Source organism: Bufo gargarizans, chromosome 2 (genome assembly GCF_014858855.1).
Source record: "Bufo gargarizans isolate SCDJY-AF-19 chromosome 2, ASM1485885v1, whole genome shotgun sequence".
Classification (NCBI taxonomy): Eukaryota; Metazoa; Chordata; class Amphibia; order Anura; family Bufonidae; genus Bufo; species Bufo gargarizans.
Genome location: NC_058081.1, coordinates 561,257,098 through 561,271,875, shown reverse-complemented (window position 1 = coordinate 561,271,875; position 14,778 = coordinate 561,257,098). Strand labels below are relative to the sequence as shown.

At 47.4% G+C, this 14,778-nt stretch overlaps 1 protein-coding gene across 1 annotated transcript in view; it reads left to right on the top strand.

The window, feature by feature from the left end:
* LOC122928624 overlaps positions 1–14,778 on the top strand; it is a 104,280-nt gene that overhangs the window by 61,969 nt on the left and 27,533 nt on the right. Inside the window, exon 5 of the mRNA XM_044281640.1 lies at positions 6,438–6,734. Within this exon, the coding sequence (XP_044137575.1) occupies positions 6,438–6,734 (297 nt within the window). The remainder of the gene's footprint in view (positions 1–6,437; positions 6,735–14,778) is intronic.

Here is a 14,778-nt window from a genome sequence, read left to right as displayed (position 1 = left end):
TACGCGTCATCTCGCGAGACGCGAGATGACGCACATTGCCGGCCGCGCATGCGCAGTTCGGGCCGGCATTTCGTTAAGGGGGGTCGCGTCATCAGCTTGCCAGCCAATGATCGCGGCTGGCAAGCTGATGATTTTTAAAAAATCCAATGAGAAGCCAGATAACAGATCATATTAGTAAATATGATCTGTTATATGGCTGCCCTGCTCCTCTGCTGGTCCTTTTCGTTGGTTGGATCCAGCAGAGGAGCAGGCTTCACAGTGAGTAGCACCAACAGTACATACTTAGCCCCAGATCACCCCCTGCACCCCAATTAACCCTTTGATCACCCCTTTGATCGCCCCTGTCAATCACTAGTGAAAGGAAAAAAGTGATCAGTGCAAACTGTCACTTTTTTTTTTCACTGGTATTGACCGTTAGGTTTTAGGATAGTTTAGGCCCTTGGTTAGGTAGTTTAGGGATCGGTTAGCGCCCAGCCCACCGCACCGCAGTCACTGATTCGCTGATTAGCGTATCGCTAATCAGCATTTGTACTTTTATAGTATCTGGAAGTGATCAAAACTGATCACGGTCAGATCTATAATTGTATTAGTGTCACTTTAGTTCTCCCTCCACCCAAAACGCAGTGTTTGCCCGATCAGGCCTGATCGGTCACCCACACGTGCGTTCGCCCACACCCGCCCCACCACAGTGACAAATTTTTTTTTTGATCACTGCACATTCACTTTACACGCGCTGCGGCGATAAAAAAATCAGTTTTGATATTTTTTATCAACCGCAGCGGCCTCTGGTACTTCGCTAGCCTCCCCTTTGTAAGACAGGCTTGCTTTTTTTCTTGGGTAGTCTCAGGGAATACCCCTAAATTTAGTTGCCCAAATGTCAAACAGGGGGTATTCTTCTGAAGAGGCCTACAGGCTTCTGACCCAGTCGGATGAGGAATGGGAACCCTCATCTGATGAATCTAGCGGGCCAGAATACGAACCTGTAGAAAGCAGTGGCTCTCTGACCCAAAGTTCGGACGAGGAGGCTGAGGTCCCTGATAGCACCAGGCGTACCCGGCCCTGTGAAGCTAGACCACAGGTTGCGCAGGATCCGCTTCAAGAGCAGCAAAGTGGGGCAAGTGCTGTCGGATTACGTGGTGAGGCATACACCAGCAGCGCAGCCCTCCCTGGACCTAGTACCAGCTCTGCCGTACAACCTGGTGAAGTGGCGAGCACCAGAAGGGCAGTTGAAGCTGGTATGGTGGCACGAGCAGTAGTGACCCCGTCGCAGCTACCACAAAGACGTGCCCGTAGAGCCCCTAGAATCCCTGAGGTGCTAGCAAACCCTGATTGGCAGTCCCCAACTTCAGCGGCACCTGTAGTTTTCCCTTTCACTGCCTAGTCTGGAGTTCGGGTTGAGACAGCTCAGATCGGTTCGGCCCTGGGATTTTTTTAGCTGTTCTTGACTGCGGAGCTCTTAGACATAGTTGTGGCCGAAACAAACAGGTATGCCACACAATTTATAACCGCCAACCCGGGAAGCTATTATGCCCAGCCTTTCCGGTGGAAACCAGTCCAAGTTTCCGAAATTAAAACTTTTCTGGGCCTTCTCCTCAACATGGGTCTAACTAAAAAGCATGAATTGCGGTCATATTGGTCCACGAACCCAATTCATCACATGCCCATGTTCTCTGCTGCTATGTCCAGGGCACGTTTTGAACACCGCCTCCCGTCCCAGAGGCCACCCTGCTTTTGATCGGCTCCACAAAATTCGGCCCCTCATAGACCACTTCAACCTGAAATTTGCAGATTTGTATACCCCAGAGCAAAACATCTGCGTAGACGAGTCCCTGATACATTTTACCGGGTGCCTTGGCTTCAAACAATACATCCCAAGCAAGTGCGCCCGGTATGGGGTCAAATTGTATAAGCTCTGTGAAAGGGCAACAGGCTATACCCACAAATTTCGGATCTATGAGGGAAAAGATCAGACCCTGGAGCCGGTCGGTTGCCCTGACTACCTGGGGAGCAGTGGGAAGACAGTCTGGGACTTGGTGTCGCCCTTATTCGGCAAGGGGTACCATCTTTATGTGGACAATTTCTACACAAGTGTGACCCTCTTTAGGCATTTGTTTCTAGAACGGATTGGCGCCTGTGGCACCGCGCGAACTAGTCGCGCGGGCTTCCCCCAACGGCTCGTTACCACCCGTCTTGCAAGGGGGCAGAGGGCCGCATTGTGTAACGAAGAACTGCTTGCGGTGAAATGGAGAGACAAGCGTGACGTTTACATGCTCTCCTCCATTCACGCAGACACGACAATACAAATTGAGCGAGCAACCCGTGTCTTTGAAAAGCCCCTCTCAGTCCACGACTATAACCTTCACATGGGAGGGGTGGACTTCAATGACCAGATGTTGTCTCCGTATTTAGTTTCCCGCAGAACCAGACGCTGGTATAAGAAGGTGTCTGTATATTTAATTCAATTGGCTCTGCATAATAGTTTTGTTCTCTACAGTAAGGCTGGGAGAACTGGATCCTTCCTCAAATTTCAGGAAGAGATCATCGAGAACATCCTGTACCCAGGAGGTTCCGTGGCCCCATCCACCAGTGTACTTAGCCGTCTACACGAGCGACATTTCCCCAATGTCGTTCCTGGTACCTCAACCCAACCGTCACCCCGAAAAAGATGTCGTGTCTGTAGCAGGAGTGGAATAAGGCGTGACACCTGCTATTTCTGTCCTGACTGTCCTGACCACCCTGCCCTATGCTTTGGAGAGTGTTTCCGGAAGTACCACACACAGGTACACCTAGCATAGGGATCATCTCACCAGGACAGGCACACAGGGCTATTAGGGCCCATTCACTCACAGCTGCTGCAAACCTCTCCTTTCACCTGGGACAAAGTGCATAACGCACTTCGCCACATCTTTGGGCGATTTGCGCTTTGCACATTGACCCATGGGGAAGGAGAGGTTTGTTCTATAAAGGTAAAAAAAAAAAAAAAACTGTAAGCAAAAAGGTTAATGTTTAGTTCAAAAAGTTAAAGTTTATATATTCTGTTCCAAAGTTAATAAAATTATTGCGTTGCGGCCTGGTTTTTTCTTTTTTTTTTTTTTACCTTCCAGGTGGACCAACAGATCGACTAGCTGCAGCACTGATGTGCATTCTGACAGAAGCATTGCGCTGCTGTCAGATTACACGCAAGTCGGTGTATGCGGCGCTGCAAGACGAGATTTCTACTCTGCAGTAAAAGATACGTTTGCCAAGGCATACGAGCTGAGGAGGAGGCGGCGTTCCTATGCTTTGGCAAACACTTTGTATATAAAAAAAATATATAAAAATCCCGGCAATGATTTATTCATCCACATCGATTGATGCGAATGGAGAAATCTGGTTTGCCAGGGCATACGAGCTAAGTGGGTATGGATGTTGGGCGGAGCTCCTATGTCCTGGCAGACGCCTTTCCCCTCCTTTTTTTTTTTTTTTGGCAGAGATTTTTTCATCCACATTGATCGATGCAAATTAAGAAATCTGTGCCGTTAATTTTTTTCTTTCAGCCCAGAGGCTGAATGGAAAAAAAAATCTCATTACCTGTATGCTCAATATAAGGAGAATAGCAGAAACTCCTAATGCTGGCCATACATGTAATGATTGCGGAGACCCTCAAATGCCAGGGCAGTACAAACACCCCACAACTGACACCATTTTGGAAAGAAGACACCCCAAGGTATTTGCTGAGGGGCATATTGAGTCCATGAAAGATTTACATTTTTGTCCTAAGTTAGCGGAAAGTGCGACTTTGTGAGAGAAAAAAAAAAAAATCAATTTCCGCTAACTTATGCCAAAAAAAAAAATTTCTATGAACTTGCCATGCCACTCATTGAATACCTTGGGGTGTCTTCTTTCCAAAGTGGGGTCACATGTGGGGTATTTATACTGCCCTGGCTTTTTAGGGGCCCTAAAGCGTGAGAAGAAGTCTGGGATCCAAATGTCTAAAAATGCCCTCCTAAAAGGAATTTGGGCACCTTTGCGCATCTAGGCTGCAAAAAAGTGTTACACATGTGGTATCGCCGTACTCAGGAGAAGTTGGGTAATGTGTTTTGGGGTGTCATTTTACATATACCCATGCTGGGTGAGATAAATATCTTGGTCAAATGCCAACTTTGTATAAAAAAATTGGAAAAGTTGTCTTTTGCCAAGATATTTCTCTCACCCAGCATGGGTATATGTAAAATGACACCCCAAAACACATTCCCCAACTTCTCCTGAGTACGGCGATACCAGATGTGTGACACTTTTTTGCAGCCTAGGTGGGCTAAGGGACCCACATTCCAAAGTGCACCTTTTGGATTTCGCCGGTCATTTTTTACAGATTTTGATTGCAAACTACTTCTCACACATATGGGCCCCTAAATTGCCAGGGCAGTATAACTACGCCACAAGTGACCCCATTTTGGAAAGAAGACACCCAAAGGAATTCCGTGAGGGGCATGGCGAGTTCCTAGAATTTTTATTTTTTGTCGCAAGTTAGTGGAATATGAGACTTTGTAAGAAAAAAAAAAAAAAAAAAAGAATCATCATTTTCCGCTAACTTGTGACAAAAAATAAAAAGTTCTATGAACTCACTATGCCCATCAGCGAATACCTTAGGGTGTCTACTTTCCGAAATGGGGTCATTTGTGGGTTTTTCTGCTGTTTGGGCATTGTAGAACCTCAGGAAACATGACAGGTGCTCAGAAAGTCAGAGCTGCTTCAAAAAGCGGAAATTCACATTTTTGTACCATAGTTTGTAAACGCTATAACTTTACCCAACTTTTTTGCCCAAACATTTTTTTTTTTATCAAAGACATGTAGAACAATACATTTAGCGGAAAAAAATTATATGGATGTCGTTTTTTTTGCAAAATTTTACAACTGAAAGTGAAAAATGTCATTTTTTTGCTAAAAAATCGTTACATTTTGATTAATAACAAAAACAGTAAAAATGTCAGCAGCAATAAAATACCACCAAATGAAAGCTCTATTAGTAAGAAGAAAAGGAGGTAAAATTCATTTGGGTGGTAAGTTGCATGACCGAGCGATAAACGGTGAAAGTAGTGTAGTGCAGAAGTGTAAAAAGTGGCCTGGTCATTAAGGGGGTTTTAGCTAGCGGGGTTGAAGTGGTTAAACTATATATAAATATATATATATATATATATATATATATATATAAAAAAAACATATATTTATGTATTGTTTAATAAAGTAATTTTTATGACGATTATGCGGACTAGCAATTTTTGTAGGTTTAATTTTCTGGAATTTACCCTAGTACTAAATCCGGGTTTTGTCCGAATTATTGAATGTGTGAAAACAGCAATAAATGTTACACAAAATCACAGTGGGCCTTTCCTAAAATTCCCGCCCTTGCCTAGGCACCTGGAACATTTCCTCTATAGTGAGAACGCACCCAACATGGAACATCTCCAGGGTGACAGCTACATGTGTGAAAGGCCAACTCTGAACCCTGATATTTTTTAAATATTAATAAGTTTAGGTGTGAAAAAAGCTTATGTCAGCGTCAGTCAGACATCATTTACTATTACTGTCACTACATTCCAAAGCTTGGGGAGGGGAAAAAAATAATGAAAAATGAATGAAAAGAGATAACAAGTTTTCCTAAAAAGTATGACTCCTAGGAGGCTATAGGGGGTAATTTACCAACTTTCAGGGCACTTGGAGCAACTTCAGTTCAGCTCGAATCGATTCTGATCCGAACCAAACTTTTTGAAAAATTCAGGAAACCAGAGCCAAAAACAAATCTTGACTGGTTTTCTCATCTTTAGGCCTCTTGCACAGTACTGCGCCACGCATATGGCGGGTCCGCAATACACCAGCATCGGCCCGTGTGCACTCTGCATCACGGATGCGGACCCATTCACTGGAATGGGTCCGCAATGACGGAGATTCTGTTCATGCCTCCGTACAGCAAAAAAAATACAGTAGAACTTGTTCTATTTTTTGCAGTGAGGACGGATCACGGACCCATTAAAGTTGAATGGCTTTCGATCCATCCCGGCTGCCACACGGACATTGCTCGTGCTTTGGGGACTGCAAATTGCAGTCCCCAATTCATGGAATGGATGCACAACATTCTTGTGCAAGAGGCCTTAGTCAGGAACCTTTTACTTGTTCCTGTCTTATGTAAAGGTGCCGCTGACCACCAAACGAGAGAGCAGGCATGGTGGCATCTTTCAATTAGCACATAAAATCACTTTTGACAGCAGAACAATGTCCTGTGTAATGAGAGATGTGCTGCTGGCAATTGAATCCGTATGGAGAGAGTTATCATTAACAATCATTTGCTCCGATATAGATGGGATGATTGATAACCCCTGCCCAACCATCAAGTAATGATCAGCAATGAATTGTTCATTCTCAATTATATATTATTATATCTCAACTTCTAACTCTTCCAGATCCAATCAAACCACAGATTTCTTATCTGCTGGATGACTCTGAAAATAAGCAGCTCCTAATAATCTGCTCGGCACCAGAACCTCCAGAGGAATGCAGAGTGAAGCGCTTTTTACTGTATTCAGGGACGGTGGCAATTAGAGATTTGTCTGCCATAGAAGGTTCTCCAAAGGTGACCTTCACAGTTTCCAACCTTACAGCAGAGTACAGATGTTCTTATGTTTTAGAGGTAAAAGATCAACTTCTTCAGATCATTAAATCACCACGCAGTAATAAAATTACACCTACAATACCTGAAGGTAAGTGGAAAATAAATCAGGGGTTCTTAGCCTTCTTTTGTGTCACAGATCCTTTGTCAGTTTGGTGAGGGTTGGCCACATATAACATTTTGATCTTTTAGTAATAACCAGGGGCGGACTGGGAACTAAAAGTGGCCCTGAGTCCAACTTGATGGAAGGCAGGGCCAGCATTACCATATTGTGGCAAATTATACCACCCCAACAGAGCCAAACACCACAGTCCATCACAAAATACTCCCAGCAGCACAAAATACATTCTCAAAAACTTTCACTGGCCAGCCACGAGAAGGGCCCAGGTGGCTCCCTGGGCATCGGCCCACCGGGAAATTTCCCTATAAGGTCTATGTCCAGTCCACCCCTGGTAATAACTGTAATATGTCTATAAGTAGCAGAAAGGCCTTGTGTTCGACTCTATATCTAGGGTCACAGCGGATGGTGGCAACACCCTACTATACTGTATCCCGGCAGGTGTTGTGTGTGGGTGCACCGCTAATTAAACAGTGTCTGGAAGCCAAGGAAACTGGATAACTCATTGGTATTTGTGCACAAAGTGTGGCACTTTTCTTTTGGTTCCTTCTGCAATAAAACAGCAGTCTCACAAGGCACGCCTGTGGGAGAGATTTATCAAACTGGTGTAAAGTAGAACTGGCTTAGTTGCCCCTAGCAACCAATCAGATTTCACCTTTCATTTTTTACAGCTCCTTTTGAAAATGAAAGGTAGAATCTGATTAGTTACTATGGGCAACTAAGCCAGTTCTACTTTACACCAGTTTGATAAATTTCCTCCTGTATTTCTAATGCAGACTGATAGCTTCTTTATTTCTCAGTATATGGCTGGTACTTGTACACTTCATTCCAAGATAGTTATCACAGGTGCTCTGGATTGTCTGGCAATCTCAGTTACTTAGGTTTGTATAGCTTTATTTAGCTCACTGTTCCAGCAGGTCTAAGTTTATAAAGGGTTGTCCAGCCATCACTAAGTGATAGGCCTATTTTAAGGATAGGTCATCATTAGCTGACTGGCTGTGGTGGCACCCCCACCGATCAACTGTTTGGCTGTAGCTCCATCATTGCAAATCAGCGTTAGAGCTATAGTATACCTAAACATTTGATCGGCGGAGATGCAGGGTGTCGAGCCCCCACCAATCAACTAGTAATGGCCTATCCTGAGGATAAGCCATCATTTAGTAAAAATTATGCTTCCTCCACTCTATAGTGGATCTGTAATTAGGCATAGATTCACAGGTAGGGCTGTCACCTTACCCAACAGAAAATACCAGCCAAGTTTATATGGGTAAAAAGTGTATGCAATTTTGGGGGCACAGCTTAATATAGGGTGTTATTTAACTCCAGTGGTTTGATCATAGAGTATTTTTACATACATTTTTTTTTTATAAGAGTGACTCTTCTGCTTTTGTGGAACACTTGGAACATAAAACTGACTAATGTACATTGTATTCCCATTCATGACCTGCCATGTGTCCTGATAGGACTTTTCAATTTACTGTTGAGTAGACAGACCTCTTCTCAAAGCAGCTTGCCTCCGTAGGGAATGTTTGTAAAGCTTTCCATACATGGCCTTGTAAGTTACCTATGGTCACAATGCCTTATGCCTTAACTTCAAGAGCAGAGAATCTCTTATAAATCTTTAATGGTTGTCCGCAGAACCAAAAGACTATTCTCAGTTTACTAGATTTTCCTCAGATGCTCCAGATATCAGATTGCTTTGTATAATGCAGCTCAATTCAGTGAAGCCACAGACTTAGTGGTGGGCCATTGTTTACACTTGTACAATTTTCCAAGATCCATTTTAAGAGTTTATGTAACCACAGACCTTGCGTGGAGACCAAACTTCTGCTTGTGTATGGGAATGTAGATATTACGATGAGCGCTCCGGGTCCCCTGCTGGCCTCGGAGCGCTCATAGCGTATGCCCCCAGGCAGCACTCCAGTGACTCGGCGTGTGCGTCCTTGCTCTCTTGGGCGCGCGCGCGCCGGGACTCTTAGATTCAAAGGGCCAGTGCACCAGTGATTGGTGCCTGGTCCAAAGGGGTTATTAAGGGTTAAGGTTTGTGAGAGGCAGTGCTGACTTAATTAGGCTGCACCTGTGCACTGCCCATTTATACCTTCTCCTCCCACAGCTTTCTGCCGGATCTTTGTGCCTTGTGCCTCAGAGAAAGCGTTCCCTACTGTGTTAGTTTGCCTTGCCCGTTGCCGAACCCGTCGCTACCGTCTACTCGCCTTTGAACCTTTGCCGCCTGCCCTGACCTCTGCTACGTCCGACTACGCTCCTGCCTTCTCCCTGTGTACCATGCCTTATCAGCTGCCAGAGAGGTCGAGTTGTTACTAGGGGACACGACCTGGTAGTTACCGCCGCAGCAAATCCATCCCGCTTTGCGGCGGGCTCTGGTGAAGACCAGTAACTGCTTAGAACCGGTCCTTTAGTACAACCCGCGCCATCTCCTCTCTGGTCCAGAGGATCCACTACCTGTCCTGCCGGTACGTGACAGTAAGATCCAGCCATGGATCCCGCTGATGTTCCCCTGCCAAGCCTAGCGGACCTTACCACTATTGTGGCCCAGCAGGGTCAACAGCTGGCCCAGTTGACCGCTATGTTGCAGCAGCTCCTGCCTTCTCAGCAACAGCCAGCTCCTCCGTCTGCTCCTGCTGCATCACCTCCGCCTGCAGTTGCCACCGGTTCCAGAATCCGTTTGTCCCTACCAGACAAATATGACGGAGATCTTAAGCAGTGCCGTGGGTTCTTGTCGCAGTGCTCTCTCCACCTCGAGCTCTGTCCGACCAATTTCCTTCTGAGCAAGCCAAGGTAGCCTTTATTCTCAGTTTACTGTCCGGGAAGGCACTGGCCTGGGCTACACCACTATGGGACCGCGCAGATCCTGCCACCGCTTCTGTCCAGAGCTTCTGCCTAGAGTTCCGGAATGTTTTTGAGGAGCCTGCCCGGGTTACCTCCGCAGAGACTGCCTTACTAAATTTGACCCAAGGAGGTTCTTCCGTGGGTGACTATGCCATTCAGTTCCGCTCCCTGGCCTCTGTGCTGAACTGGAACAATGAAGCCCTTTGCGCCACCTTCAAGAAGGGACTTAACAGTGAAGTAAAGGACGTTCTGGCTGCACGTGAGCTTCCTTCCACTCTTAGTGACCTCATCTTGCTGGCCACTAGGATAGACAAACATTTCGCCGAAAGACAAGAGGAACTCCTCCTTGAAAAGGAAAAAGCTCGTCCTAGACGCTTTCCTCGTCTGGCTCCCATTTTTCTGCGTCCACCTCAACGCCGTGGAAGCCATGCAGGTGGATCGGTCACGCCTGACTCCGCAAGAACGAAGCCGCCGCAGAAACGAGAACCTGTGTCTGTACTGTGCCAGTACCGGGCACTTCCTTAGAGATTGTCCTCTCCGTCCACCACGTTCGGGAAACGCTCGCACCTAGTAAACGTGGGAGAGGCGTTGCTAGGTGTGGATTCTTCCTCTCCACGTCTCATCATACCCGTGCAGTTGATCATCTCTTCCAAGTCCTCTTTCTCCGCAGCCGCCTTCTTGGATTCCGGTTCAGCTGGCAACTTCATTCACGCCTCCCTGGTTGACAAGTACCGTATTCCAATAATCCGTCTACCCAAGCCGTTGTTCATCTCTACTGTTAACGGTGAGAGACTCTCTGCCACCGTGCAGTTCCGTACCCAGCCTCTGCAGATGGACATCGGAATATTTCATACCGAGACCATAGAGTTCTTTGTCCTTCCTTCTGTTGCTCCGAACTCCTCCTGGGTCTGCCGTGGCTTCAACGTCATAGTCCTGTCCTGAATTGGTCCACCGGTGAGATCCTGCATTGGGGTTCCTCCTGTTCGGACCGCTGTCTCAAGCCTGCTCTGGTCAAACAGAACCCGCAAGTTTCTCCGCCTTCTGGGCTGCCCAAGGCCCAAGCCATACCATTCTTTCGTGGATATCTTCTGCAAGAAACAAGCTGAGGTCCTTCCTCCTCACCGATCCTATGATTGCCCGATCGACCTGATACCCAGTTCTACTCCACCTCGGGGCAGAATTTATCCTCTCTCACCTCCTGAGACTCTTGCCATGTCCGACTATATACGTGAGAACCTACAGAGAGGATTCATAAGAAAATCTTCTTCTCCTGCTGGGGCCGTTTTTTTCTTTCGTGACAAAAAAAGACGGCTCCCTTCGCCCCTGCATTGACTACAGAGGTCTTAATAAAATTACCATCAAGAACCGTTACCCTCTGCCTCTAATCTCTGAGCTATTTGATCGTCTCCGAGGGGCTAAGATCTTCACTAAATTGGACCTTAGAGGGGCCTATAATCTGATCCGTATCCGTGAGGGAGACGAATGGAAGACCACCTTTAACACAAGGGACGGCCATTTTGAGTATTTGGTGATGCCCTTCGGCCTCTGCAACGCACCTGCTGTCTTCCAGGAATTCGTCAATGATATTTTCAGGGACTTACTTTACACCTGCGTGGTCGTATACCTGGATGATAGCCTCATCTTTTCCTCCAATTTGGATCAACACAGGGTCCATGTGCAACAAGTTCTTACTCGTCTTAGGAGAAATCGCCTGTACGCTAAACTTGAAAAATGTCTTTTTGAACGGACCTCACTGCCTTTCCTGGGATACATTATCTCAGCCAAAGGACTTCAAATGGACCCAGCCAAGCTCTCGGCGGTTCTGGATTGGCCACGCCCCTCTGGTCTCCGAGCCATACAAAGATTTCTGGGCTTTGCGAATTACTACAGGCAATTCATCCCTCACTATTCCACTCTGGTAGCTCCTATCGTGGCCCTCACATGAAAAGGAGCTAACCCCAAATCCTGGCCTTCCCAAGCCGAGGAAGCCTTCTAGTCCCTGAAATCCGCCTTTGCCTCTGCACCCGTTCTCTCTAGACCAGATTCCACCAAGCCTTTCTCTCTTGAAGTGGATGCCTCCTCGGTGGGAGCCGGAGCTGACCTCACCCAGAAGTCTTCCCGGGGCAAGATTTCAACTTGTGGCTTCTTTTCAAAAACATTCTCATCCGCAGAGAGAAATTACTCCATTGGGGACAGGGAACTGCTGGCTATTAAATTGGCACTGGAGGAATGGAGACATTTACTCGAGGGCGCCACACATCCTGTGTACATCTTCATGGACCACAAGAACCTGGCTTATCTCCAGTCTGCTCAGAGATTAAATCCCCGTCAGGCTCGTTGGTCTCTGTTCTTCGCCCGCTTTAATTTTGAGATCCATTTCCGTCCGGCTTGTAAGAACATTAGGGCAGATGCTCTGTCTAGTTCCTCTGATGTGGTGGGCGACGAGTTAACACCTCGATATATTATCCCTCCAGAACGCCTTATTACAGTCGCTCCCGTGGACCTGCGCCTTCTTCCTCCTGGCAAATCCTATGTACCTCCACGTCAGCGGCTGCGAATTCTCAAGTGGGGCCACGCCTCCCCTTTTGCCGGTCATCCAAGAGTGCTAAAGTCTCTCCAACTAATCTCCCAAAGGCACTGGTGGCCTTCTCTGGAGAAAGATGTCTCGGACTTCGTCCAGGCCTGTATGATTTGCGCCCGGGATAAATCGCCTCACCAGAAACCAGCGGGTCTCCTCTTGCCTCTACCTGTTCCTGAAGTTCCCTGGTCTCACATCGCCATGGACTTTATTACAGATCTTCCCTCCTCCCATGGCAAGTCCGTTATTTGGGTCGTGGTGGATCGCTTCTCCAAGATTTGTACCCCTGCTTCTCCACTTTGTACCCCTGCCCAGTCTACCCTCTTCACCCATGTTGGCCAAACAATTTTTCCAACACATCTTCCGTCTCCATGGCCTTCCCAAACATATTGTCTCGGATCGTGGGGTACAATTCGTCTCCAAATTCTGGAGGGCTCTATGTGCTCAGCTCGGGATCAAATTGGACTTTTCTTCTTCGTACCATCCTCAGTCTAACGGCCAAGTAGAACGGGTGAACCAAATTTTGGGTGACTATCTGCGTCACTTTGTATCCTCACACCATGACGACTGGGCTGATCTACTTCCCTGGGCGGAGTTCTCTTACAACAACAAACAATCCTCTGCCTCTAACAAGTCTCCTTTCTTTGTAGTTTTTGGCCGTCATCCTCTTCCACCTCTGCCGCAGTCTCCCACTCCTTCTTCTGTACCTGCCGTTGACAGTCTTGTACAGGATTTTTCCTCCATCTGGCGAGAAACCCACGCTGCTCTCCTCAAGGCTTCCGCCCGTATAAAGGTTCAAGCTGACAAGAGACGCAGATGTCCTCTGGAATTTCGCCCCGGGTGACAAGGTGTGGCTCTCCTCTAGGTACATCCGATTTAGGGTCCCAAGTTACAAGTTGGGCCCTCGTTTCTTGGGACCCTATAAAATCAAGAGTCGTATCAATCAAGTGGTTAATGAAACAGAGAATGTCGCACAAAAATGAGGTGGAGAACCAACAGGGGTGCACCCACTTAACAGACAACACCCAGTCAATCAAGTTTCTTATCAGCTCCATCTTCCACCCTCCCTCCGAATCCATAACTCCTTCCATGTCTCCCTTCTTAAACCTGCTGTCTTTAACCGTTTTTCTCCCAAGCTTGTTTCTCCCACCCCTGTCGCCGGTACCTCCGATATATTCTCTGTCAAGAAGATCTTGGCGACCAAGATCTCACGGGGGCAAAGATTTTTTTGGGTCGACTGGGAGGGCTGCGGTCCTGAGGAGAGGTCATGGGAGTCGGAGGAGAACATCCTGGACTGCAGTCTCATCCGCAAGTTCTTCGGTACCAAAAAGGGAGGGAGACCAAAGGGGGGGGTACTGTTACGCTGAGCGCTCCGGGTCCCCTGCTGGCCTCGGAGCTCTCACAGCGTATGCCCCCAGGCAGCACTCCAGTGTCTCGGCGTGTGCGTCCTCGCTCTCTAGGGCGCACGCGCGCCGGGACTCTTAGATTCAAAGGGCCAGTGCACCAGTGATTGGTGCCTGGTCCAAAGGGGTTATTAAGGGTTAAGGGTAGTGAGAGGCAGTGCTGACTTAATTAGGCTGCACCTGTGCACTGCCCATGTATACCTTCTCCTCCCACAGCTTTCTGCCGGATCTTTGTGCCTTGTGCCTCAGAGAAAGCGTTCCCTACTATGTTAGTTTGCCTTGCCTGTTGCCGAACCTGTCGCTACCGTCTACTCACCTTTGAACCTTTGCCGCCTGCCCTGACCTCTGCTACGTCCGACTACGCTCTTGCCTTCTCCCTGTGTACCACGCCTTATCAGCTGCCAGAGAGGTCGAGTTGTTACTAGGGGACACGACCTGGTGTAGTTACCGCCGCAGCAAATCCATCCCGCTTTGCGGCGGGCTCTGGTGAAGACCAGTAACTGCTTAGAACCGGTCCTTTAGTACAACCCGCACCATCACCTGTCCTGCCGGTACGTGACAGTAGAATGTCCACTACTGCTTTACTTTAATTCAGAATTTATGTTTGTTATATTGCTAATTCATCTAGAGCAGGGATGCCTAACCTTCGGCCCTCCAGCTGTAGCAAGGCGACAACTTCCATCATGCCTGGACAACCTACAGCTATCATGGCATGCTAGGAGTTGCAGTTTTGCAACAGCTAAAGGGCTGTAGGTTGGGCATCCCTGATCTAGAGTATAGCAAGGTATTGTGTTTACTAGGTTACAGAATTTACTGTGACTTTTACATTTTACCATAATGGACTATTAAGATCCTGGACCCATTATTATGTCATAAATTCTATCAATCAGCAGGGGAGCGGAGAGCATTATTGATGATGTGAAAACAGGTCACATAGTGGTTGCAGTGACCGGGATGCAGGTGTGCATGTAAGTGTGGTGGCACGATGGGTGTAGTAGTTGGTACTCGCAGTTTAGCAGAGCTCCGTGGGCAGTGATGGGATGGAAGGTTCCAGATTCCTTCGGGGCACTCTCTGGGTTATAGGGGTTCTCTTGCCAAATGGTGGTATGGGTTTTAAGTGCAGGGAAGGCAGGCCCCCTGATGTCTTCATGATGCCAGAACCCACCCTTGAGGTACAATAGGTAGAATA